At 36.8% G+C, this 25,964-nt stretch overlaps 1 protein-coding gene across 1 annotated transcript in view; it reads left to right on the forward strand.

Moving 5' to 3' along the window:
* Positions 1-3,562: 3,562 nt before the first annotated feature.
* The window catches only part of LOC107543989 (pregnancy zone protein-like), a 42,010-nt gene continuing 19,608 nt past the window's right edge, over positions 3,563-25,964 (forward strand). The window contains exons 1-14 of the mRNA XM_087813791.1: positions 3,563-3,645; positions 5,853-6,036; positions 6,706-6,859; positions 7,030-7,082; positions 7,649-7,669; positions 8,127-8,295; positions 9,567-9,651; positions 11,707-11,830; positions 13,425-13,539; positions 15,400-15,509; positions 17,003-17,161; positions 18,005-18,232; positions 19,330-19,393; positions 25,326-25,468. Coding sequence (XP_087669917.1) covers positions 3,563-3,645; positions 5,853-6,036; positions 6,706-6,859; positions 7,030-7,082; positions 7,649-7,669; positions 8,127-8,295; positions 9,567-9,651; positions 11,707-11,830; positions 13,425-13,539; positions 15,400-15,509; positions 17,003-17,161; positions 18,005-18,232; positions 19,330-19,393; positions 25,326-25,468 — 1,692 coding nt within the window. The remainder of the gene's footprint in view (positions 3,646-5,852; positions 6,037-6,705; positions 6,860-7,029; positions 7,083-7,648; positions 7,670-8,126; positions 8,296-9,566; positions 9,652-11,706; positions 11,831-13,424; positions 13,540-15,399; positions 15,510-17,002; positions 17,162-18,004; positions 18,233-19,329; positions 19,394-25,325; positions 25,469-25,964) is intronic.

Consider the following 25,964-nt stretch of genomic DNA (forward strand, 5'->3'; position numbering starts at 1 on the left):
GTCTCCGTTGCCACCATGAGAGCTGCAGAGGACCTCGCCTTCCACATAGCTAGAGGCACATCTTCGCTTGTTTTCTTTCTATTTCATTAGCCCTAAGACTAGGCCTTGGCTCTTCACAAGGATGTGGACAACTCCCCTCACAAGCTACAGTCTTCTTGTTAACAAGGTCCATTGACTTCTGCAAAACTTTAAAACTCTGTCCAGATGCATCCAGGTAATGGGGTTATTTAAATCCTTCAGAGGTCTTACTTTATTTCTGTTGATGGAAAGAAGAGATGTGTGAGAACCTTGGGTTCTTAAGTTTGAATTATTTAATATCTAAAGAGCCATTCTAAAATACCAGCTTTGTATACGTGACTATTGACTCTGGTCTGTTTCTAACACCTTTCTAGAAGGAAGAAAAAAAAAAGTCAGTTCCTCAGGTACACCTAAGAGAAAGAAAAGTTTGTTTCAGCCACCTTTTATAGAGCTTTGCAGACCTCTGGACCATAGTACAGTTTCCAGAAGAGATTCGAGACCTTAGGCCAAGAGATTAAGTACTTTGGCAGCAAAGGCTCACCTGGGGGCCAATTCCATGATATTTGCCAGCAAACACAATGGACTGACAAAGTCATGTTGCTTTACGGCAAGAGTTTCTTCCATGGCATATTGACAGGACCTGCAGGTGGCTTTGTCAACCTGACAGTTTCCCCCTTCCAATTGCCTTGCTGACTTTAGAGCCAAGAAATACTCATTCCTTGGGACTCAATCAAGTACTTTCTGTCTCCATTCTTCAAATTGTCATGTATAAAAAAGTTGTATGGAATTCAGAGCATTTTTTCCTCATTAAAAAAATGTCATAAATGGGGGTTAGCTTTTAAGCTCAAACACACTAACTGGTTTAACGTACACCAAAATGTTCCAACAGTAGAAGTGAAGTACTATTTATAACTACTTGTTTTGTTTTTCAGTATACAAAAAAATAATTTGTAAATTCCAAATTGGATTGTCAAGAACTCTGAGATTGTAGTGCTGGCCCTTGTGGCTTCACCCCACCCTCACTGTCAGCCAAACAGAGGTAGAGCTCTCTAGCCCACTGGCAGGGATTTCTGGGGTGTAGAGGGGAGAAACCAGAGATGGGCAGAGCAGGCTGGGGAAATGAGGAGACCGTGAACTCTGGGCAGCAACAACAAAACTCCCCGCCTTACCTTTCTACGCATCTTTCCCCCTTCTGTTCCCCTCACTGAGGCTTCAAGGAGTGGTTAAAGTGTACTCTATACCTTGAAGACTGAGGAGATTGGGAAGATTCATTAACCTCAGTGTCCTATTCTCAACCTTTAAGCTGCATTGAGAAATTACTAGTCTGTATTTTTAACCCTACAGCTTTTCTTGTGTACAATTGGTGCCAACATTTTTCTAAAACTGTACAAAAACAGACTTGTACTCACATCACAATGTGGTTTTGATAGGAACTTTTATTTTTCACAAGGAAGAATTGGATAGAATAGTTGAATTACACTTAGCAATTATGTTTTTTAAAAAAGAATAAAGGAGTGTGGAAAGAAATATTGAACTGGAAGTCTTAATTTATCTAGGAAATAAAGACCCAGCAAGGCTCTCTACCTTATCTTAGAACTCAAAAGTGGAATAATTGTCATAGGGATATATCCTTGTGAGTTTATTAAAATTAAAAATGAAGTGATATTTTTCTATCAAAAATAAGTCTAATTGACTGACTAGTTTGACAATTAGAATAGGCTTTTCAAATTAGCTTGTTGGTGGATATTTTCTAGAAATTTATTCAAGTATATATGTAAGTCATAGTTTAGATAAGATAAAAGCATTTTATGATATTTTATATTGATAAAAGTATGATTAAATTAATAAGATTTCAATTTTCCCAAGTTTCTTAAGTATATTAGATGTTTTTTAAATTTTTTTAAATTTTTCTATGATGGTTTATATTCAATACGATTTTGTATTAGTTTCAGGTGTACAGCATAGTGGTTAGACTAGGATATACTTTAAAACTGATCCCCCAATATCTTAAGTACCCACCTGGTACCATACAGATCATTACACCTCATCCACAGAAGTGCCTGTCTCTCATCATATTATATTTTATATTTAAACCAGTTCTCTAATCAAAACACACATACTTCAATTTTGTGTGGACCCTAGTTAAATTAATGTGACAGTGTGGATCTTTCTTATTTTCAGAATTTCATTAAAATAGATTTTAATATCCCCATTTCCCTTGGAAAGCAAATAAGATGATGAATCATTATTGACAAAATATTTTTATATTGCTCAAGCTTAAATTAAATAAGAGTGTTCAACAAATAAAGGTCATTTTCTTAGAGAATTAAATACATTAATTGGCTTTATATTCTAAATGTTAAATGAACTAAGAAACGATAAATATATGTTACATGGGTTGTTATATCCAAATGAACTATCATTTTCTTTATAAACAAACAAATATAAGGATAGCTGTAAAAAGCAAAAGTTAATTTTTTAAACAATAGCGATTATCTTCAAGCTGATTTTGTTTAAAACCCTGTGATAAATTTTATTTCTTTGTTTCATTAAAGTACCATATAAGATGAAGATTTGGGAACACAATGTTCCCTGAATTACGAAGAAGGGACTTGGGATATGTATTTATATTAATAGTTCTCCTTTAAAAAGAAAGAAAAGTGTCAATTCAGGTCCTTTGCCCATTTTTTAATTGGATTGTTTATCTACCTGGTGTTGAGTTGTATAAATTCAAATTATATATTTTGGAAATTAAACCCTTATCACACAATGGAGTACTATGTGGCCATAAAAATAGAAGAAAATCTTACCTTTTGCAATAGCATAGGTGGACCTGGAGATTATTATTCTAAGTGAAATAAGCCAATCAGAGAAAGACAAATATCCTATGATCTCACTTATATGTGGACCCTAATGAATGAAATAAACCGATGAACAAAATAGAAACAGAGGCATGGATACATGGGACAGACCAACAGCTGTCAGAGGGGAGGGAGGAAAAGGGGACTGGATGAAAGAAGGCAAAGGGATTAGCCAAAGGACTTTTATACGTAACAGACAACAGTGTGGTGATGGCCAGAGGGAAGGGGGTGCTGAGGGCAGGGGGAAGATGGGCAAAGGGTGGAGGGAAATTGGGACATCTGTAATCATGTCAACAATAAAAATCAAGTTAAAAAAATTAAATAAAAATAAAGAAAGAGAAATCAAGAATACTGACTGATTTCATCAAATTATGCAATGTATTTGTTGTTCCTTAAAAATATTTAAAGTACTGATTAATAACCAGAGCCAGTGTAACCTCAAAGCACTATTTTTCAAGTTCTTAGAAAATTTGAGAAAGTAGATGGAAGAATACTGTTAGTTGTGGAAATTATCTGGAATTGATTTTTTTTATACTGGAAGTAGTTAATATGTTACAAAAAAAAAATGGCTAGCAGTTTACTTTCACTGCCCATCAGGTAAAATAAAAACCAGTGATTGTGGAACGGAGCAGAGTTCAAGGAATCAAGGCCTCAGACTCTCATTTCCTTTTCTTCTGCACACCATGAGGGGAAGTCAATTGCCCAATGCAGTCTTTATTCTGCTCTTCCTGCTCCTTCCCAGAGATGCTTCAGCTACTTCAAAACCGTAAGCAACATTTCCAGAAAAGCCTATTGTCCTCCTCTCTCCCATTGTGTTACCTGCTTCTTGGTGTCTATTTATTTTCTGATTCCCTTTGAAATGACCTATTGTTAAAAGGGCTTGGAAGGGTCATTATGTTCTTATTGCACTTCACTCATATGTGGAATCTAATGAACAAAATAAACAAACACAATAGAAACAGACTCATAGATACAGAGAACAGACTGACAGCTGTGAGAAGGGATGGGGATTGGGGGCTGGGTGAAAAAGGTAAAGAGATTAAGAAAAAAAAGTCATAGACACAACAGTATGGTGATTACCAAAGGGGAGAGGAGGGGAGGTAGGAGAGGAGATAAATAGTGACAGAAGGAGACGACTTTGGGTGCTGAACACATACCCACAATACACAGATGGTGTCTTATAGAATGTACACTTGAAACCTATATAATTTTATTAACCAATGTCACCCCAATAAATTCAATACTTTTTTTAAAGTTGTTATTGATCACATGGAAAGAAGTATACTCCAGTTCTAGAAAACTCAGAGGGCAGTAACATTTATGAACCATTTGCCAAATAAGGATATAAAATTCTAAAATAAAAAAGTAAAAATTAAAGAATATAGACTTCTACAGCATTCATAAAATATAAAATATAAGGACCATAAATTCTTTATTAGCTCATGAAAAGGGCTGCTGTGTCATGGTCATTATAAAGTGACTCAGTCACTTGACTTGCCCCACATCAGGACTTGACAAAATGGATGCACAGCTACAGACAAGCCAGGGTTTGTGTAAAACTTCAGTGGCTGGCATTAGTTCTTGGGGATGCAGAGATTAACAAAAGTGGACCCTGCCCTCAATACCTCACAGTATAGATAAGAGAGTTGGTGCACAGAATGAAGCGCAGTGCAAAACCAGGAGCAGGTATTGCAGGGTTCTGTGAGAATATTTACAAAGGAAACTTAACTCCTTATGGGACCTGATATAAGCGAAGGAGTGTCACCAAACTCTGCATAGAGAAAATTGTTTTCAAGATAAGTTTTATGAAGCGAATAGAAGTTTTCCGGATAGACAAGGACACTTCTGAAGGGGGAAAGGCATGGGCAAGCAGAGCTTCGTAAAGTGCAGAGTGTTTGGGTGATTATAAATGATGACTGAAGAGCCACAGGAGAGTGGTTAGGCTGGCTTGGTGTGGCTTTTCTTTCATCACCAAAGAATAAAAGATAGAAAAAAGCTAAAATTGCTTCGTGATATCTTCCATAGGAAACCCAACACTGTATGAAGACAGGTTCTAAATGTTTTCAGTGATGATTAATTGATTAATCACATTTTGTTGTTTTTAAAGAAAATAAAATGTTTTTTCAGCTTTACTGACAAACAATTGACAAAAAAATTATAGGATATTTAAAGTGTCCAGTGTGGTGATTTGAAGTATGTATATATTGTGAAAGGATTCCCTTCATTGAGTTAATTAACACATCCATTTCTCACATATTTACTTTTTTTTTTTTTTTTGGTGAGACCATTAAGTACTACTCCCTTAGCAAATTTAGTTATACAATAGAGTGTTATCAACTATAGTCACGATGTGATATATTAGATCCTCAGGCTTTATTCATCTTACAACTGAAACTTTATACCTTTTTACCAAACTCTCCCTATTTCCCCCACATGCCACCCCAGGCAACCACTTTTCTACTCTCTGTTCCTATGAATTTTATTTTCTTTCTTTTTTTAGATTCCATGTATAAGTGATACCATGCAGTATTATTTTTCCTGTCTGGCTTATCTCACTTAGCATAATGTCCCCAAGGTCCATCCATGTTGTCACAAATGGCAGCACTGCCTTCTTTTCTAAGGCTGAATGATATTTCATTATACTTAGTCACATTTTCTTCATCTGTTCCTAAAGTTGAAAATTATTCCTATCTAAATTACATAATGACTCATGGATCGCTTATCCCTAGCTTATGAACAGGCCTACAAATATTACAAGGGTGAATATTTCCACAAAAGAAGCGTCTGAATGCTTGGCTTGTTGGGTTTCTAAGATCTTTTGTACTGGCTTCTAAAGAACGCAGTCTTCTACACTCCGGGGGAAATCTGGCTTTGTTCCGATTGGTGGCAGAAGCAAAATTACCTGGGAAACGGCCACAATGATGATGTCTCTTTGACCTCCCCATGGCTGACCCAGATTCTTCTTCTCCGCAGGCAGTACCTGGTGGTGGTCCCATCACAGCTATACACCGGCGTTCCTGAGAAGGCCTGTGTCATGCTTAATCACCTGAACGAGACAGTGACACTTAACTTACTTCTGGAGTATGGAACGCACAACAAGACCCTCCTTACAGACCTGGTGGCAGAGAGGGACTCCTTCTTCTGCAGCCCCTTCATCGTCAGTATTACTCTTTGGGATAAATGACACTGATGAAAGCACGTATTCATTGATGCCTTGTGTTCTGACACCCAGCAATAAAAAAGCACAATGACAGAAAAAAACCAGAAGCGCAGAGTGAATTTCAAATTAGATTCTAAACATGAAAGTTCTACTGAATGTGTTTAAATAATATTAACAAACAGATCTGGTGCAATATGCGAAAGGTAACAGTAGTTATAGGAAAGATTTTGTTTGCTCTTAAACTTCTAAGACAATGTTCACGCCATCACAGATATAAACAATAAGATTCATAAACGTAAGTGACTTATCTGAGATCTCACAGATGGCTGACAGTTAATGTATTGTCCTAGTAACCTTCTATTAGTTAAGATATTAAATATTTAGTTAATCACACTGGCTTACCATGAATGACAGCATATAACTGCTGTGAAAATGCAAGCATATTCTTCCCTTCACTGTCATTACTAGTTGAAGTTTGTTTTATTGCAATGGTATTTTCCTTTAATTAAATCAATGAATTATTACTGTAATGTTACTCATAATAATCTATAAAACAAGGGAAATAACCCTTGACCATATTCCCTACTAATTCTCATGGGACTAACCAGAAACATCAGAAGTGGGTCAGTCTGGGCAGAGTTTTCAGCTCATATTTCTGTTTTACAGATTCCAGAGATGCAGTCTTCCTCAGCATTCATTACTGTGCAGGTGAAAGGGCCAACCCAGGAGTTCGTAAAGAGGAAGCCAATGCCCATATTAAAAGTAGAGAGCCTTGTCTTTGTCCAGACAGACAAACCCATGTACAAACCAGGACAAACAGGTATAAGGAAAGAAATGAGCAAGGGCAACTCTAAGGGGCGGGGCTGGGTGGAGGGGTGGGGATTCTCTATGACTTCATTCTGAAGTCATGGAAGGCCTGGCATGTTGTTATCTGTGTTACTGCCCTGGATTCCCGTTGGACGGTTTCATGGGGAAAAATCTCTGTTTCAGTGAGATTCCGCATTGTCTCTGTGGATGTCAATTTTCACCCTTTGAATGAAATGGTGAGTCTCATAGCGATGGGTGAGGTTGGGAGAAATGAGCAAAAAGTTAAAGCCCGTTCTTTTGGAAAGCCTGAGACCAATATGAGATACTTACATCTACCACAGAAACACTTCATAAGGTACCACTGCTGGAAATAAGGAAGTCAGTTCATCAACTACATTCTTAAAATAAATTTAATATTGTTTAAATTATCTTCTTAAAGATACTAGTTATTTTTATTGAACAAAGGATAACTAATTGCATTTGAATTCTCTCTGAGAGAAACGGAGAATTTCTTAGAGATAAATACCACCTGCAAAGTAAACTTATTATTCAGACCTTTTTAAACCTAAGTGTAGGTTTCCTCAATTGTATATTATTTCCTAACGGGAAAGGCATGACTTCTTAGGAGATGGATGCCTCAAACTAAATGTATAAAGTTCTGTGAACCAAACTGGGCATAATTCCTTGCTCGGACAAGAAATATACAGACTCACTTCCTCCGACCCAGATACTCTTTCAATGCCGATATCACAGTTTCCTCTTTCTGAGCTCTGTCTCACTCATATTCTTTCTTTCTTTTCAGTTCCCGGTGGTTTACGTTAAGGTAGGTAATATACTCTGTATCTTACTTGGACAAACACTCACTACAACTTACCTGAAATTACCTCTCTCCACATCCTCTGTCCCCACTAGCATTTCACCAAAACTAAGTAAACGCAGTTTTCCTTGTTTTCCTTAAATCCTTTGGAGAGTGGATAAGATGTAAATGAAAGAACAAAATTCCCTGAGATGACGCAATTTCGTGACTCTTCCAATATTTCTGACCACAATAAATATGCCTCATCTCAAAAAGAGGTACTGTAGTCTGTAATATCTTATATCTGGTAACTGTGTTGCCCTTTTCGCCATCTATAATTCTTAGAAAACTTTGCTAATGCCTTTGGGGCCAGTTTACCAACCGTGTATTATCCAACTGCTCAGTATCGCCCTCCCCAATCTCCCTCTATTCAAAAGTATATATTTCAATTGTTTCAATGAACTCATAATGTGTTTACCTGTAGAATCCCAAGAGGAACCGGATTTTCCAATGGCAAAATCTCAGGTTGCAGGGGGGGCTCAGCCAGCTCTCTTTCCCACTGTCTGTGGAGCCCACTCTGGGTCTCTACAAGGTCATGGTGCAGAAGGAGTCCGGGAAAAAAATTGAGCACTCCTTTGAGGTGAATGAATATGGTAAGAAATCTGCATGTTTATAACTTTTACAAATGAAGACATTTATAACTTTAGGGTACTTAAGACTGGCTGGTTTCTACACATAGATGACAAGCAGAAGTCTAGCATATAATCGCTGAAAACCCGCAAGCTTTTTTATTTACTTAAATATTTGCCACGCACTTTCATGCATTATCTCAGTTAATCCTCACAACCGCCCTATGGGGGAGACACTGTTTTATAAATGAGCATATCAATTATTTCCATTTTATAAATAAGCTTGTCAATACTAGAAAAGTTAATAATTTGTCAAAATCACAGAGCCAATAAGAGGCAAGGAGATTTTAATAGGTCCCTTTGACCCTATTTATATTGTTAAAACATTGGGTTACCTTTATGCATCTGTTGATCTGTGTCTTAGAACTGAAGGTACTTCCTGGGATTGTCTCCTGGCTATACTTACACTGCTCAAATCATAATAGACATTGAAGTCATCTTACTAGTGATCAGCTATGTAGATTTTTAAATGTAAATTAAACATATCATGCCATGGGTGAGAAGACCTATAACAAAAATATGAATTCCGAAACTCACCAGAACATCCATGAGAATTATAGAAGAGGGTTTATTGTCTGAAGAACTAACCTTATACAAGTGAGGGAGGGACCAGAAAAGTAAGCGTCCAACAGGAGTTGGTGGATCAAAGGAAATTACTAAGCAGTTCTCCTGAAGCAATGGTGGGGACAAATAAGTCAGACCTGGCAACAGCACCTTCAGCTGCCAGAGTGACCACGAAGAAAAACAAAACAAAACAAAACAAACTGATAGAAGAATCCTTAACCGCTTCAGTGTTTCTGTAAGCAAGAGTCTGGTGGTCAGTCTAGGGCCTGTGTTAGTCAGCAGACCAGCAGTTGGGAAGAAAAGCTGGACACAGAGGGAAAGAATAAGCACAGATTGGAACCTACTGGCCTCACTGTGCCTGTTACCACATCCGACCATGATGAGCTTCAGAGACCTGGCGTGCTACTTTTCTTTCCACCTTGGAAATCTCGAACAAATTCAGACTAGGAGATTCTAGGCAATGTAGTACCAGCTTAACCAAGTTAATGTGGCACAAACTGCCCATGATTATGAATGACATCTCCTTTCTCAGTAGTGTCCCTGCTGCTGCAAATTGTAATTGAAATCATTTCGTGCGATCCGATGCTCTATGGTTCTGTAATAGAATCATTACTAATACTTGCAAGATCTCCTGCCCGCTTTCACCTCTTTTTTTCTTCTATTGACAACAGTTTTGCCCAAATTTGAGGTCCAAGTGAAAATGCCCAAGACTATTGGTTTTCTAGATGAAACATTTGTGGTATCCGCATGTGGCCTGTGAGTTACATTTTTCATCTCATTTCTGTTTTCCTATTCTGTTTATATTGCAAATAACTGTTACTGGACTTTGATGTATTTTAAATAGAGAAGGAATGACTCTTTCTCCAACTTGCCTGAGCCTTGATTAGGGAGGAGGAATGGTAGCTTATGACACTTTTATTACTACTAATAAAATCTCTTACTGAACACTTAAATCACATCACACAATGATTTAAGTCCCTGCATTTATTAACATTTTTAGTCTTACATGATCCCTATGAGATGGGGATGGTTATCCTCAATTTACAAATGAGGAAACTATAACACATAAAGGATTTAAAAAATAATAAACTATCTCAAACTCCTACAGGTAATAAATGACCAATTGAATTTAAATCCAACAGTCTGACTCCAGACCCTGAACTCATCACCAATATTCTCTATTACTTCTGCAATTTAAAAAAACTTAGCTTCATGATGCATTTATACATCCTGAGCACTGTGCTAAACTAAGCCCAGGCTGTCCAACTCTGGCGCTCATATTCATAATTTCTGTGTTATTCTGTGTCCTATTATTGCTCTGAATTTCTTAAAATATAAAAAGTTAGAAAAAGCTAAGCTGACCCTTTGTTTTAAATGCGGGATATATAACGTAGAATTCAAAATACATGTCATGGTTATCTCTTCCCTGATTGCCTTTCAGTGCAGTAGAGCATCTTCCACATCACCAAAGAGAGACATGATGTCTTGCTTTTGAAAACAAAAGGAGAGGCATGTTTTCAATCTTCTTACCAGCTTTGATGCCTTACATTTTTCCATCAGGGGGAATGCTTTTTGATTCAGACTTAAAGATAAGATTCAACAAAGTGATTGAAACTTAGTAAATAATTTCTTACTTTATTAGCACTTGTAGAAATTTGGGAGGAGAAATTATTTTAAAAAGGAAAAGTTTGGGGACACTGAGGTCAAATCTCCCCTTCCTCTAAGTTTGGGCTAAAGCAGTAAGTTTAAAACTTGTGTGCATCAGAATCTATGGAGGTGCTTAGTTAAAATGTAGATTCCTTGGACTCACCTCTAGAGATTCTAATCATAAATCTGAGGAGAGATTCAGGACTCTGAATCTCAATACATATCTCAGCTACTTTCAACATAGGTGATCCATAAACCATACTTTGAGAAACAATAAACTAAGTTCAACTTCACATGATGTCTTAGTCCATTCAGGCTGCCATACCAAAATATCACAGATGGGTAGCTTATAAACAACAGAAATTTGTTGTTCACAGTTCCAGAGACTGGGAAATCCAGGATCAAGGTGGCAGCAGGGCCAGCTTCTGGTGAGGGCCCTCTTTTTGGTTCAGAGCTGGTGGCTTCTGGCCATGTCCTCACATGGTGAAAGGGACAAGGGATCTCTCCCTCTTTTATAAAACACTAATCCCATTTATGAAGGCTCTACCCTCATAATTTAAGCACCTCCCACAGGCCTTACACCCTAATACTATCCTCTTTGGGGATTAGGATTTCAACATACAAATCTGAAGGCACACACATATTCAGACCATAGCACATAATATCCTTCCATCAGATTTGGCAGAACCAGACCAAGTCATTATGCTACTATCCATTTATAACATTTTTGTTTTATAGCTAGCGCTTTCCCATTTAACATCTCTCTTATCCTCTTAAGATACATAACAATTAGGAGGTGTTTCCAAAGCTGGAATCATAACCTGGATAGCCTGACAGCAGAGAAAGACAGAAATAAAACAGGCTTATCGGAAAACCTCAACTGAAGGAGAGGAAAGAACTGAGAAAAACCACATTGTTAATTTTCCATTCGGAGGTGTGTCAAAAGATTCAGCAAGTATTTTCTGTTAGATCTACAGATGTACACTTACTTAGATAATCGTGACATAATTTCAGAATAAGTGCTTTTAAAATACAATTGCTATGGAAGGAAATACAACTGCTGTGGATGAGTAGGATGAATATATGAATGGGTCAAGTCATGAGGAAGAAGAACGGAGTTATTTACATTCAACCTCTTTTCCTATGTCTGCTTTATTGTTGTAGATACACATATGGGAAGCCTGTCCCTGGTCTGGTGACAATTAATGTATGCAGAAAATATCTACGATTCTCTTCCACCTGCCATGGGAGACATTCACAAAGTATCTGTGAAGAATTCAGTCAGCAGGTATATGCAAACTGCTCTCCCTAGGACACTAAAACTAGATCTTGTTTCCTCCTGGATTATGATACAATGGCGAATACAACAGAGCATTGTATTCTGAATATGATACAATAGAGAGCAGTGTCTGAAATACTCACCTTGAAAAATCGCGGAGTAAGGAAAACACCGTATAATTGTGAGGCAACATCAGGAGCCCACTTGACAGTTGGGCTCATGGATTTATAGTGATGCTTATTTGTCTAGTTGTGTAATTTTCTCCCAACGGCAATCAGTATGCCAGGTATCAAAGCATGTAGAAGTATTCAAAGTTGGCCAGAAAAACATGAGATAAATCTAGCAGTCAAAATCTTCAATGTATCAGAGAGACTAAGATTAATTTTTATTTTCAAGTGAGTCATGACCTTGGTATATAATTAAATATAATTAAATGTTATTGTGCAATAAATATTTTTATGTAAGTACAAAAATAAAAACAAATCTTCATTAAAAAAAAGGCCCCCAATATTTAGTTTGGAAACCTGGTTACAGCCATGTGCTGCATACCAGTGTGGCAGTCACTAACAGGCCTGGGCCACTTCTCTCCAGAGTGTCACAGTGGAACACATTACCCACGTGTTTGTGGTGATGCTGGTGTAAATAATCCTAATGCTCTGCCGGTCGTATAAAAGTATAGCACATATAGTTAGGCACAGTACATAATACTTGATAATAAATGACTATGTTGCTGGTTTATGTATTTACTATTCCATACTTTTTATTGTTATTTTAGAGTGTACTCTTTCTACTTATAAAAAAAAGTTCCTGTAAAACAGTATGTTGTGTCGTGCCATCAGCAGCCTCAGACCTCATGTTTACTGTGTCTCTCTTGACTGCATCATTTTCTCTTGTGCTTATTTACCCTCATGTGGTTTTGCACAGTAACATGCTGAACTGGCCTGCAGCCTCGGAGCAGCGGGCTATCCCATACAGCCTAGGTGTGCGTAGGCTATGCCTTCTAGGTTTGTTTCAGACACCCCACTCAATGATGTTTGCACAACTACCTAAAGAAGCATTTCTCCGAATGTATCCCCATCAAGTGATGCATGACTATACTATAATAATTCATCTATTCGATGAATATATTGTCTTTATGAATGTTTGAGACATCGAGAAAATACAGCTGAGAAAACACAATCCTTAGCTGATATTTAGGTGGCGGTAGTTACAGAGGCTTCTTAGATGGTATATCTGGGTTGAGTTTAGAAAAGCAATAACTGTTGTTCTTCTAAGATAAGAATGAGAGAAAGAATGTTATTTGAGGAACAATATATGCAAAAAATAGAATTACAAAATACTGTGGCACATTTGGGTACTCTAGGAAGTTTAATGTGGCAAAAATGGGATAGGTTTTCAAGAAAGACAAAGATTGGAAAGAGTAACTCAATGAATGATTAATGAAGACATTTTATGTCATTTTTGGGCTTGAGAAAGGGTAAGCAACTAAATGGTGGTCAGAACATTTGTAGAACTTCTATAACCAACAAATAATTTCACAGGTTGCTAACTGACTCTTAATAGCAAATCAGCAGACCCAGGAATTCTCTTCCTTTCTCTTCAGGCAGACAGTAATGGCTGTTTCACACAACTCGTAAAGACTAAATTATTTCAACTAAGACTAAGAGGGTATGAAATGAAACTAAAAGTGGAAGCCAAGGTCAGAGAAGAGGGAACAGGTTTGTATTATTTTTAAATATCAATTCATCAAATTATTAATTTTTAAACATTTATTCAAATCCCATTCTATGTAAAACATATTATTGTTTCTGGGGTCTATGAAAATAGCATGATTCCCTGTCTGTAAGGAATTAGAAATCTTAAAAGAAATTATGTGTGTGTATATGTATATATGCATGTATGCATAGATGTATAACAATAAGATTACCACAAGAAGTGCAAATATGAGGGATAATTGAGTATGAAGAGAAATAATTAATTCTAACACAAAGCCAAAGAAATCTCATTTGAGCTGATTTGTATAGAATGAATATTTTGAAAAACAGTGATGGGCTGGGAAAGCATGGTAAGCATAACACAAATGTGTTTGGTCTCAGAAGAATCTGAAAATGCATGTCGGTGCTAAGGTGTGTAGAAAAATAAATTTCATGCTAAAGAGGTTAGACTTATGAAAAGCATTGGATATCTTTAGATATATTTCAGGAGAATGACCTAAATAAATTGACATTTTTAAAAGATAATTCTAACTGACATGAGGAGGACAGGCTAGAAGAAAAATGTGTTACAATGAGATATATCAGAGCATTATTCAAAAATGACCCCAATGATTACAAACTTGGGTACTGGAAAATGGAAATGGCATTCACCAAGAGAAGGAGTAGATAGAAAGAAATGGTGATGAGAATGTGTCCAAGATAATTTATCATAATTTGGAATATCAAGATGGAAGTTGATTCATTCAGTAGATGATTGAAAAAGAAAGCCAGAGCAAAATCCAGATGAGAAACCTAAGTCTGGGACCATTCCCACTGTGTCCATATCCTCCTAAGAGTAAATGCAGTTGCTCTGAAAGCGAGCTCACCTCCTATTACGAAACTGAGGCTAGACGTGGGCAAGGAGGGGCCCAAAGACAGAAACAACTACAGTTTGTTACCCATGGTCAAACACGGTCCAAAAATATTAAATGGAAAATTCCAGAAGTAAACAATTCATAAGTTTTAAATTGCATGCATTCTGTATAAATTAAACTTTATCATGGGTATATATGCATTGGGGAAAAACATAGCATATCTAGGCTTGAGTACTATATGTGGCTGCAGGCATCCACTGGCAGCCTTGCAACATATGCCCACAGGTAAGGGGGGCTACTGTGTGGTTAACAGATAGTATCAAGAAAGTCAGCATAATAAAGTTAGAGGTCAGACGAACAGAGGGAAATTAAAAATACTATTTCTTAGAAGCCACTGGAAGAGTTTCAGTTATGCTTATTATGTATGAATTACTTCTGAGAGTTCATTTTATTAAGTCTGAAATGAGACTCATATTGGAAGCAAATAGGGCATCGTTTAGACTTTGATCGAGTGGTGCTTTAGATGTTGAAGACAAAACACAGATTATTGAATGGAAAAGCATCAGGTGTTGGTTAGACTTTGGATAGGCCTCTGAGTGAAAAGAAGGGTCTTTCTGGAGAAGTTGTTTGCATAAGAAATTTAAGCATATTTTTAAGCCAATGTGAAGAATTTTGCTGTATGCAGAAAGTTGTGGGAGAGGACAGGGATGTGAGAGAGGCAGAAACAAAGATGGAACAAAATCACAGAGGGTGAGAAAAACTTAAGAACATGGGTGGAAAGAGTAGGATACTTGTGAAGCCAGAGGAATTGGAGAATCATGGATGTCAATAAATTTTTTATATGACGGTGGAGCTACTGTCAAGTTGCTTGTATTTTCTAAGTGTGAGAAACCCTGGAAAGAATAAGAAAGGATATGGATGGTATTTTGTTGCTATGATGGAGTGAGGCTGGTGTGAAGGTAAGAGGTGAGTTGGATACGTAGAACTGCTCAATTGTACTTTTTTTCAGGGTTGGAATTAACTGGGCATGGATCATGTGAAATCACAAATACCTTAAGCAAACTGGTATTTACAAAAATGGATTCATATTATAGACCTGGGCTTCCTATCTTTGGGCAGGTAAAATATCTTTTCAATATAATAATAATTCTGGGAAGGTGGCTTTTAATAAAATAAGTTTTTCTATCACAAAATCAAAATTTATTATGAAAATGAATATTTATAGTAAGAAAATAAATTCTAGCAAATTACAACCTTAAAAGGCAAATGTCATCACAAAATCAAGAAAAACAAAGCAAGCAAGTTTTTATTAATTAGCTTCCTAACACACCTCTGTAATTCATTTTTTCTGAGTAGTTTGGCTACATAGTCTTTGATTGCCTCTTTATAAACAATGATTTTGTAATATAATCTATAGAAAAAATAATCTTTCATCTAGATGATTAATTTTTTTAAATTATTGATAATTTTTGAAGTTTTTTCAGTTTCAAGGCTCAACATTGGTAATAATATTGGTAAATTTTAGGCCTAATATCCAATTTAGTAAATTACCCATTTTCTTTTATATAAGAAATTCAAGATTTCTGGGCATTTTTGTTTTGTAGTAACTAATCTTTGAATTGACAATATATAGCCAACTTCCTCATTTTGGAGGCATATTATAAGTTTTATATTTTCTTCAATTATTCCAGTATTTCATATCAAATTGGCAAAAAAAAAAAAAAAAACCACGTAGATATGATTGGACAAGGTTCTTTCAGGTTGGCCGAAAAGCATGAGAAAACCGAAGACTTGAAAGATGAATGGATATATCTTGGCCAGGAATTTAAGAAAGAGGGGAGAGTGTCCAAGGCTCTAGGCGGGAAACAGCTTTTCAAGAGCAAAGACCTAAGAGGTAGCCAGTGTGACCGGCTGAGGCAGAAGGTATAACTGGATTGGCTGAATAGTTGTCGGGAAGCTAGAACAGGCCTTAAAGGGCCTTTTAGTACATGTTTAGAATTTTTAATTGAGATATTACTGAAGGTTTTAAGGAGAATAGCATGATTAGTATAGCTGAGGCAGTATAGAGGATGTTTAAAGCAAGGGTGAAGTGGCAAGAGGGGGAATCTATAAGATCGAATAGAAGCTGATGGAAACCGGGCAGGAAAAAATATTGTGGTTTTAACTGGAATGGTAGCAATGGATTTGGGAAGAAGTAAACAACAATCAAATATGCTTTACAGGGGAAGAGGTAGCACTTGGCAGTGGGTTAGGATATAAGCAGTGAAAGAGAAAAATGACCAAAAAAATGCCCTCAATATTCCTGCATAAACTACGGGATGGGTAGAAGCACCATGTACTAAGATGGAGAACAGTGGGCAGGAGGAAAGTTTAGAAAGTTCATATCATGAGTCCACTTTGAGACAGTGTCAATAGAATGCTCATTTGAGTTATCTAAATTGAAATATCAAAAAGGAAAATAAATTAGAGCCCAGAAAGCAAATCTTATTTTTAGATTTTTAAGATCTTCAGTAAATGACAGTGACCAAGACGTCAAGGGTGAACACGACGAAGAATGGAAGACGTTATGGCCATACAACCCTTGCAACCAGCTATCCCTTTCATATTTCTAGGTTCTTCTAGTTGATGAGAAGAGTCAGCCAATTCCCAATAAAACTCTAGTTGTCACTTTGGGTCTAAGTGAATATTCCCACTTTACTACTAATGAGCACGGTTTGGCGAACGTTTTCATTGATACCACCAACCTCACATCTTCTGTCATTATAGTTAAGGTAAGTGGAAATGGGCATCTGGAACTGACAAGACAGAGAGCACTAAAGCCACATAGTTTAAGGATAGATGGGAAGCAAGCGACTCTAGGGATAAAAGAAAGGTGATCAAGAGTAAAACAAATTAAGCAATGTAGAGACTTAAATGATAAGAAACAAAAATTTTTTTTGCCCGCCTGGCTCAGTGGTTGAGTGTTGACCTAGGATCCAGGCGATCAGGGTTCGATTCCCGGTCAGGGCACATGCCCGGGTTGTGGGCTCGATCCCCAGTCGGGGGCGTGCAGGAGGCAGCCGATCAATGACTCTCTCTCATCACTGATGTTTCTATTTCTCTCCTTCCCTCTCCTTTCCTCTCTCTGAAGTCAATAAAGACTTTTTTTTTTTAATTTTTTTGCCAGAAAACTTTTAGTTTAGATTGACTGTTACAACAGGATCTAGTTTCAGGAGATATTTATTAGATCATCTTTATATTCCCTTGAAAATTTCAATATTTTTACAATTTTATAATAAATTGGGTTTTTCTTGGTTTCTTTGGTATACCGCTACTTTTGTTTTGTATTGAATATTCAAATGATCTTGTGCAATTTACAGCCTTAAGGGTAAGAAGAAAAAGTAATTGGTCTTGATGGTGAGTGACTAATATCTACTATGTCAGTACAGTGTAACCTGAAATAAACTTGAGGGAAAGCCATTCATAGATAATGCTTTATTTGGGAAAGCAGCCTATAACAGAACCAAGTAAGCGGGGTTCATATAAAATCTTCAGTAAATTATAGAGTGACTAACAAATGCATAATATATATTAATAACAAATAGCCTATTTAAGACCATTATGCCTTCCATTAGGTCACTTACAAACAGCAGAGCAACTGTTTTGATAACTGGTGGCTTGGAGAAATTCATCCACAAGCACAGCACATTGTAAGGTATATTTTTTCCCCAAGCAAGAGTTATATTCACCTTGAAATTGCTGCCGGTACTATAGCCTGTGGGAAAACGGAAGAGATCCGGGCACACTACATCCTGAATGGACAGGTTCTGAAAGATGAAAAAGAGTTAACCTTCTATTATTTGGTAAGAATAAAAGCCACTGTCGCCCTTTCTAATTGTGTAGACCCCCAAAAGATTGGGTTCCTGTTTAAGAAATGCCCTTTATAAGATATCAATATATGTATATTTTTTGTTTTTATGCTTGAAGAGAAGTTGTTTTTAGTAGATAAGGAAGCAAAAGATAAGAATTGAGAACTTACTCAACACAAAAGAAAAATGTTAAACAATACTCTGGAAAACATTTAATTTTGACATTAATTGGAGAAGTGAAAATTAAAACAATAAAGCAGTATCATTTTATACTTATAAAGGTTCTAATAATTTACAAAGTTTATGTCTGGGGTAATTGCAGGGAAAAAGTACATTCACAGGCATATTATAAATTAATGATATTTTGAGGCTAATGTACCTGTTTTTATCCCAAAATTAAAAATATTCAAACCTAGTAGTTACCCAAGTAAGGCATTGCTAGAAGAAAAAATGTATGTGTAGGAAATTCTGTATAGGAACATTAACTATAATTAATATTCTTTAAAATTCTATGAAAAAATTTAAAAATTGACAATAATTTAGAATCTTAGCTATATTACTTCCTACTTATGTGAACTTGGGCAACTTCTTAATCTCACCTGTAAAGTGAAGTATGAATCAGCTCACCCTAATACTGGAATTGGTATTTATAACAACTTTATGAGGTTACTGTGCAAATTAAATGAAATCCTAAAATTAAATTGTTTAGTTCAGTGCTTGGCACACAGAGTGTCAATACATTTAGTTTTTTATTTTTTAAATAGCGACTATAGAGAATATATCTGCCTTCATTATATGTTGTTTTGCATATAATAGATGTTAAAATATTTGTTAAAAGACTACGTAAATTTGAAATATTAATATTCATGATAGAAAGTAAATATTAAGTAAAATACAAAAACTTTGTAAAATATATATTTATTACTTCAAATACATAACTATACGTATAGGAAAGTATTAGAAATTTGGTGATCCAAAATAACTTCTGGGTTGGAGTAGTGAGATTATTGTTTATGTATATATTATAAATATGTTTAACTTTAATATGTACCCTTTAAAATAATAATAAATGCAATTTCCTCTGTCTTCAGATTAAAGCAAAAGGAAGCATCTCCCAATCAGGAATCCATGTGTTGTCCATTATACCAGGGAAGAGTAAGTACTATCAGGATTTCCTATTTTTTCTCTCATATTGTCAAATCTTGGGCATTTTAGCAAGAATGAGTTAGTTTTACATTAGAGAAAATTGTCAACAGCCTTCTTCCATCAACCAAAGATGAGAAAGCTAATACAAAAGGATGCCATATAGATTTAGATTAATCCATCTAGCATTTTTTTCTTCTTTTTATAGCATTTCTTTATATTAAATTTTACTCCTAAAATAAAATATATTCACTTTATAATGGTTTTTAAAATGCAGAAAATAATTTAAAAATGCAGAAAATCAACAAAGAAAAATTTCACTCTGTATGTTTCTGTATGGTTTCTGTAATAGACTACCATACACTTTCTGCCTTAAAACCATGCAAATTTATTATTTAGAGTTCTGTAACTCAAAAGTCTCACTGGGCTAATAATCAAGGTGACTGTCAGCAGGACTACTTTTGTCTGAAGCTCTAAGTGATTATCTGTTTCCTTGCCTTTTCCAGCTGCTAAAGAACTCCTGCATTCCTTAACCCATGGCCCCTTCTTCTATCTTCAGTGCCATCACCACACCATCTTCAAATCTCTTACATTCCTCTCTCTCTCTCTTTGAGGTTGAAAAGTGAATATTTATTAGAATGGGAAATTAGTTCACAATAAATTACTAGTGCCATAAATATATGTAAACTAGATTTATCTGTATGATTACTTACTAAGTTATATAATGTCTAATCACTGGGTTAGACACCTGAAACTAATATAATATTGTATATGAACTGTAATTGAAAAATGAAAGATTATATAAAATAAAATATTGTATATAAAAAAAAAGGAAAAATATTTCCAGGTCCTCATTCCTGCCTTTCTCTTTTAAACATCATTGTGATTACATTGGACCCACTTGAGTAACCCGATATAATCTTCCCATCTCAAGATCCTTGACTTAATCACATCTGCAAAGTCCTTTTTGCTATATAAAGTAACATATACACAAGCATTTGAGACTATGACATGAATATCTTGGAGGGTACATTATTCTGCCTGCCACACACTGCCCTCTGGCCCAAAAGATTCATATCCATCTCACATGCAAAATGCATTCACTTTATCCAACATCTTTTTTTTTTAAATTTACCTTTATTGTTGAAAGTATCACAGGTGTCCCATTTTTTTGCCCCCAATTGACCCCCTCCAGCCCGCTCCCACACCATCCCCAGGCCTTCACCCCATCATTGTCTGTGTCCATGGGTTATGCATATATGCATATAACTTCTTTGGTTAATTCTTCCCACCCTCCACACCCCTTCCCTCTACCCTCTGAAATATGATCCTCTGTTACATACATCAATGTCTCTGGATCTATTTAATTCATCAGATTCTTTTGTTCATTAGCTTCTTCTTAAAGAAGACCCTTCAACATTTCATGTAGTGCTGGTTTGGTGGTGATGAACTCCTTTAGCTTTTTCTTGTCTGAAAAGCTCTTTATCTGACCTTCAATTCTAAATGATAGCTTTGCTGGGTAGAGTAACCTTGGTTGTAGTTCTCTGTTTTTCATCACTTTGAATATTTCTTGCCACTCCCTTCTGGCCTGCAAAGTTTCTGTTGAGAAATCAGCTGACAGTCATATGGGTGCTCCCTTGTAGGTAACTAATTGCTTTTCTCTTGCTGCTTTTAAGATTCTCTCTTTGTCTTTAACCTTTGGCATTTTCATTATGATGTGTCTTGCTGTGGGCCTCTTTGGATTCCTCTTGTTTGGGACCCTTTGTGCTTCCTGAACTTGTAAGTTTACTTTCCCCAGGTAGGGAAAGGTTTCTATAATTATTTTTTCAAATAGATTTTCAATTTCTTGCTCTATTTACTCTCCTTCTGGCACCTCAATAATATGAATATTGGGCCTCTTGAAGTTGTCCCAGAGGCTCCTTATGCTATCTTCATATTTCTGGATTCTTTTTTCTTTTTTCTTTTCTGGTTGGGTGTTTTTTGTTTCCTCATGTTCCTCATTGCTGATTTGATTCTCAGCATCCTCTACTCTACTGTTGATTCCCTGTAAATTATTCATTTCGGTTCATGTAGTCTTCATTTCAAATTGGTATTTTATTATGTCATTGATTTTCTCAGTTGTTTTCATAATTATATGCTTGAGCATCCTTATAACCAAAATTCTGAGCTCTGTATCTGTTAGCTTGCTTGGCTCTATTTCATTTAGTTCCTCTTCTAGAGATTTCTTCTGTCCTTTCCTTTGTGACATGTTTCTTTGCCTCCACATTTTGGCTGCTTCCTGATGTTTGTTTCTATGTAGTAGGTAGAGCTGCTTTGTCTCCTGGAATTGGTAGAGTGGCTTTGTGTAGTAGGTGTCCTGTAGGGCCCAGTGGCTCAGCCTCCCCAGTCACCTGAGCTGGGCCTTCTAGGTGCTCCCCTGTGTGGGCTGTGTGCACTGTCCTGTTGTAGTTGAGCCTTGGTTGCTGTTGGCCTCACTGGGAGGAATTGAACCCCTGGCCAATCAGCTGTGAGGACCAGCTGCAACTATAGCCAGCTCCACTATGCTGTGTTGGAGACACCCCTATGGAGCAGGATTTACTTCAGTGGAGCTTTGGTGTTCACCAAGTGCACCCCTTGAGTGTGTCACTCGTGGATGTGGTAGGGTTGTAATCCAGCGTGGTCGAGTCTGACCACCAGGTGCACTGTCTCTGGGGCCTCTGGGGAGGTGCAAAGTCAGCCTATGCCAGTGTCTTGCCCAGGGCCACCCAGCATGAGCTACACAGCAAACCGTAGTTGGCTGCTACTTGTGCTGGGCTTGGAGGTGCCCAGGAGAGGCCAAGCTATGAGCCAGTGCAGGCTGCCACTAGTGCCAGGCCTGGGGCCACTTATCAAGCCCTATGGGGCCCGCTGCTGCTTATTTGAGAGATTTTGGGAAAGTCCAAAGCATGAGGCTCAAGAGGCCACTTGCATAGAAAAGCCCCTGGAAATGGCCAGGATGAGCCTGCAGGTGGGGAGGGGCAGGGCCTCCGGGAATCACGGGGCGGGGCCAAAGGTGTGTGTCAGGTGCTGGCGATTCAAATATGGTGCCTGCCTGCCGGCTGTGTGCAGGGACGACTCGCCAAAGGAGCCATGGCCTCTGCCAGCCCTTCTGCCTGGGAGGAAGCCGCCCCTCCAGCTCTCGCCCGGATTTCAGGCAGGTTAGTTCCTCCCCACGTTTCTAGGTCCTTTCAGGCTGCTGCCCGGCGCTGGGCTCAGAGGGAGAGTCTGAGTGAATCCATGAGCTGGCCCTTTAAGAGGAGCTGCTGGGGCTCCCACAGCCTCCGAGACCCTCAGGGACAGTCCCCGCTGGTTTCACAGCCCGTAGTTGTGGGGAAATCTCTTCCCGGCCCTGGAGCCCTGGGCTTGGGGCCTGCTGTGGGCCTGGGACCCCTCCCTCCTCTGGGAAACTTCCCACCACCGAGATTCCCTCCCAGGTTTAAACCGTGGCACCAGGTGTTTCCCTCCTGGGTTTACCCCGGGGCACCGGGTGTAGGCCCACAGCCACGTCTCCGGGATTCAGCCCCGATCCCCCCACATCTCCGCCCCTCCTCCCGGTCTCTGTGCTGCTTCAGCTCCCTGGTTGTAGGGCTTCTGTTCAGCCAGATTTCAGGAGGTTCTGAGTGATGGTGGTTCTGTATTTTAGTTGTAATTTTGATGTGGTTGCGGGAGGTGGGGGGTGCAGTTGTTACCTGGGCCACCATCTTGTTTTTCCTCCCAGCATCTCTAAATGCTTCAATACATTATAATATTAACTCAAGTCCAAAATCTCATGTAAATTTCATGAACTCCAAAGTTCCAAATATCATCATCTGAATCATATAAATTAGGCATCGGTGTGGCCCTAAGTATAATCAATTCTGACAAAATGGGTCATCAGTCCCAAGAAAGTTTGATATCCAGTTGTACAAACAACACTAGGTTTCAAGACCTGGTAAAAATCCTCTGTGGTTCATGTTTCTGCTCTCTGAGCTCAAGGCTCCACTCTCAGAATCATTCTTTTTCATAAATCATGACATATATGTTTGCAACTTAAAAGTTTAAGCAGCTTATATAATTGAATGAGTCTAATATCCTTATTTTATTTTATACTCTCTGTGTCCCTTCTGGTCCAAGCTGGCAGTATTTCTGCTAATATAAATTTCTCATAAATCTTGTGGGTCTCCCATGTGTCACAGGGACTCATGCTATTAAACAACAAGATTCTCCACAAATTTTTCTTGAATAATATTATCTCCCTTTTTAGCTCTTGCTGACCTAGCTAAGGGGGTCTATGATTTTTCTCTTCAATTTTTGGGAAGAATTTGTTTAGACTTGGGTGTGTGCGTTTCCTTTAAATATTTGGTATAACTTATCATCATTGCATCCCTCTGGACATGGAATTTTCTCTGTGAGAAGGTTTTAGCTAAAAATTAATTTTCTTTAATAGGTAAAATACAGTTTAGGTTAGCTATTACTTCTTGAGTGAGATTTGATAGTGTGTAGCATTCAATGGCTTTGTCTAGTTCTCTAAATTGTCTATTTTATTCACATGAATTAGTCCATAATATTCTCTTACACTTTTTAACAGCTGTAATATCTTTAGCAATAGTACCTCATTAAGTCAAGATATTGATAATTTGCATTTTCTCTATTTCTTGATAAGTCATGATACAGGTTTATCAATTGTATTGATTTTCTTAAACAACTGGCTTTTGGTTGGATTGATTTTCTCTTTGTTTTTCTACATTTATGTCATGATATCTACTGATTTTTATCATTTATTCCTTTTGCTTACTTAACAGATAATATACTCTTCTTTTCTCAGTTTTTTATGTGTAAGTTGAAGTCATTGATTGAGACTTGTCTTCTTTTCTAATATAGTTGTTGGTGCTATGCATTTACCTCAAAATACTGCTTTATATGCATCCTACAAATATTCACCTGTAATATTAAGGTTGTTGCGAATAGCATATCAAAACCAAAAGTGCCTCATAAAGCCATTTCATCAAAATTAGTTATTGTGATAGAGTTTAAATTTTATATGGGTTAAGTATCTAGAGGGATGGAATGAGAAGAAAGTGTCTCTTTTAGAAAAAATATACTTCATTTCATTTGATAATAACTATATAAATGGTTGTTTTTCATTTGTCTTTGACTTGTAAAAAACTCAATGCTAAATTTAAGTACTCTAGTGTATAACTATTTTGCTAATAAAATTAATAAAATTAATTCCTGTCTATGTCTAATCATGCCCCAGAAATCCACCTTTATACAGTTTCAGTGTTATTGTTTCAAATTTATATTGATACTGCTGTGTTTGTGTATTTTCACCACAAGCTGACTTCAAGTCTTTTATAGATACAGGAAGGTCATATTTTTTTAAAGAATTTTATGCTACAAAATTAAACTTAGAACTTATAAGAAAATTAAACAGGTACATTATATAAGCACTATGCAATTCACACAGAAAGCAACCACTAAGATAAATACAGATAATTCTTTTATAAAAATCAGAGTCACAGTTTGTTTTATATGATCTCTTGTAAATCATTTGAGGGTAGCGACCATGTTGCATCCTTTGAATTGTCTTCATGCATATGACAAGAATTGTGCTGATTTTGACCATGGATAGAGATAATTAAAAATTTCTAGAAGTTCTTCTCTCTGGACTTCTTCCTTAATAAATCTTTTATAATTTAAAAATTGAGACATGTACTGTTTTTTTCTACTTAAAGAAATTAACAAACTAACCTAAATTTTCAAGGAAAAATGTCATTAGTTTAGCATATATTTATTGAACACTACTACATAACACATGCTATAAATGCAAGTCTTTTCTTATTTCAGTATACTCCAAATATGACTAAGTAGAAACTATTTGAGAACCTGTTCTTTATAAAATTGAGAACTCTTCCTAATCTATTTCTTTGAATTTCTTTATCTCCAGTGAAGGGGGTATTTTCCTTCTCCTTTCGAGTGGAATCAGACATTGCTCCTACTGCCCAGTTGCTTATTTATACTATTTTACCAAATGGAGAAATTGTGGCAGATACACAGAAACTCGAGGTTGAAAAATGTTTTGCCAATAAGGTGGGTGTTTTGTTTAAGCCCAATCCTTTTGTACAACTCCCTTGTTGAAGTATGGAAAGTAAGAACATACATACAATATGCATTTATAGCAAGTAAACATTTCTGTAATGAGACCTATATTTAGGTTATCCATGTCTTAAGATACAATGATCTAAAAAAATTTTTATCAGTGGATTCTGATATAAATTTCCAATTCTACCTTACTAAAGAATGCTATTAAAGCAGAAAATGTGTTCAAGAGCCTAGTTTCTATCCTGTTGGGATGTTCTGTGTGTTTTATATGAACCAGAAGAAATTCCTGCTTTGAACTCATTGCTAATCATGGACTGTTAGTTGTTTGTTAAATCTTGGAATAGCCCTGTTATGCAACAGCTTTCAACACACTTTGTTTATTCTAGCAGTTGTCTCTTTGTGGTACAAAACATGAAAACTCCTGTGTAACACCATGAAACTGCCATATAGAAGCAAAGCTCCATGGATCTTATGTCAAATATCT

The sequence above is a fragment of the Miniopterus natalensis genome, chromosome 2 (genome assembly GCF_054644295.1).
Source record: "Miniopterus natalensis isolate mMinNat1 chromosome 2, mMinNat1.hap1, whole genome shotgun sequence".
NCBI lineage: Eukaryota > Metazoa > Chordata > Mammalia > Chiroptera > Miniopteridae > Miniopterus > Miniopterus natalensis.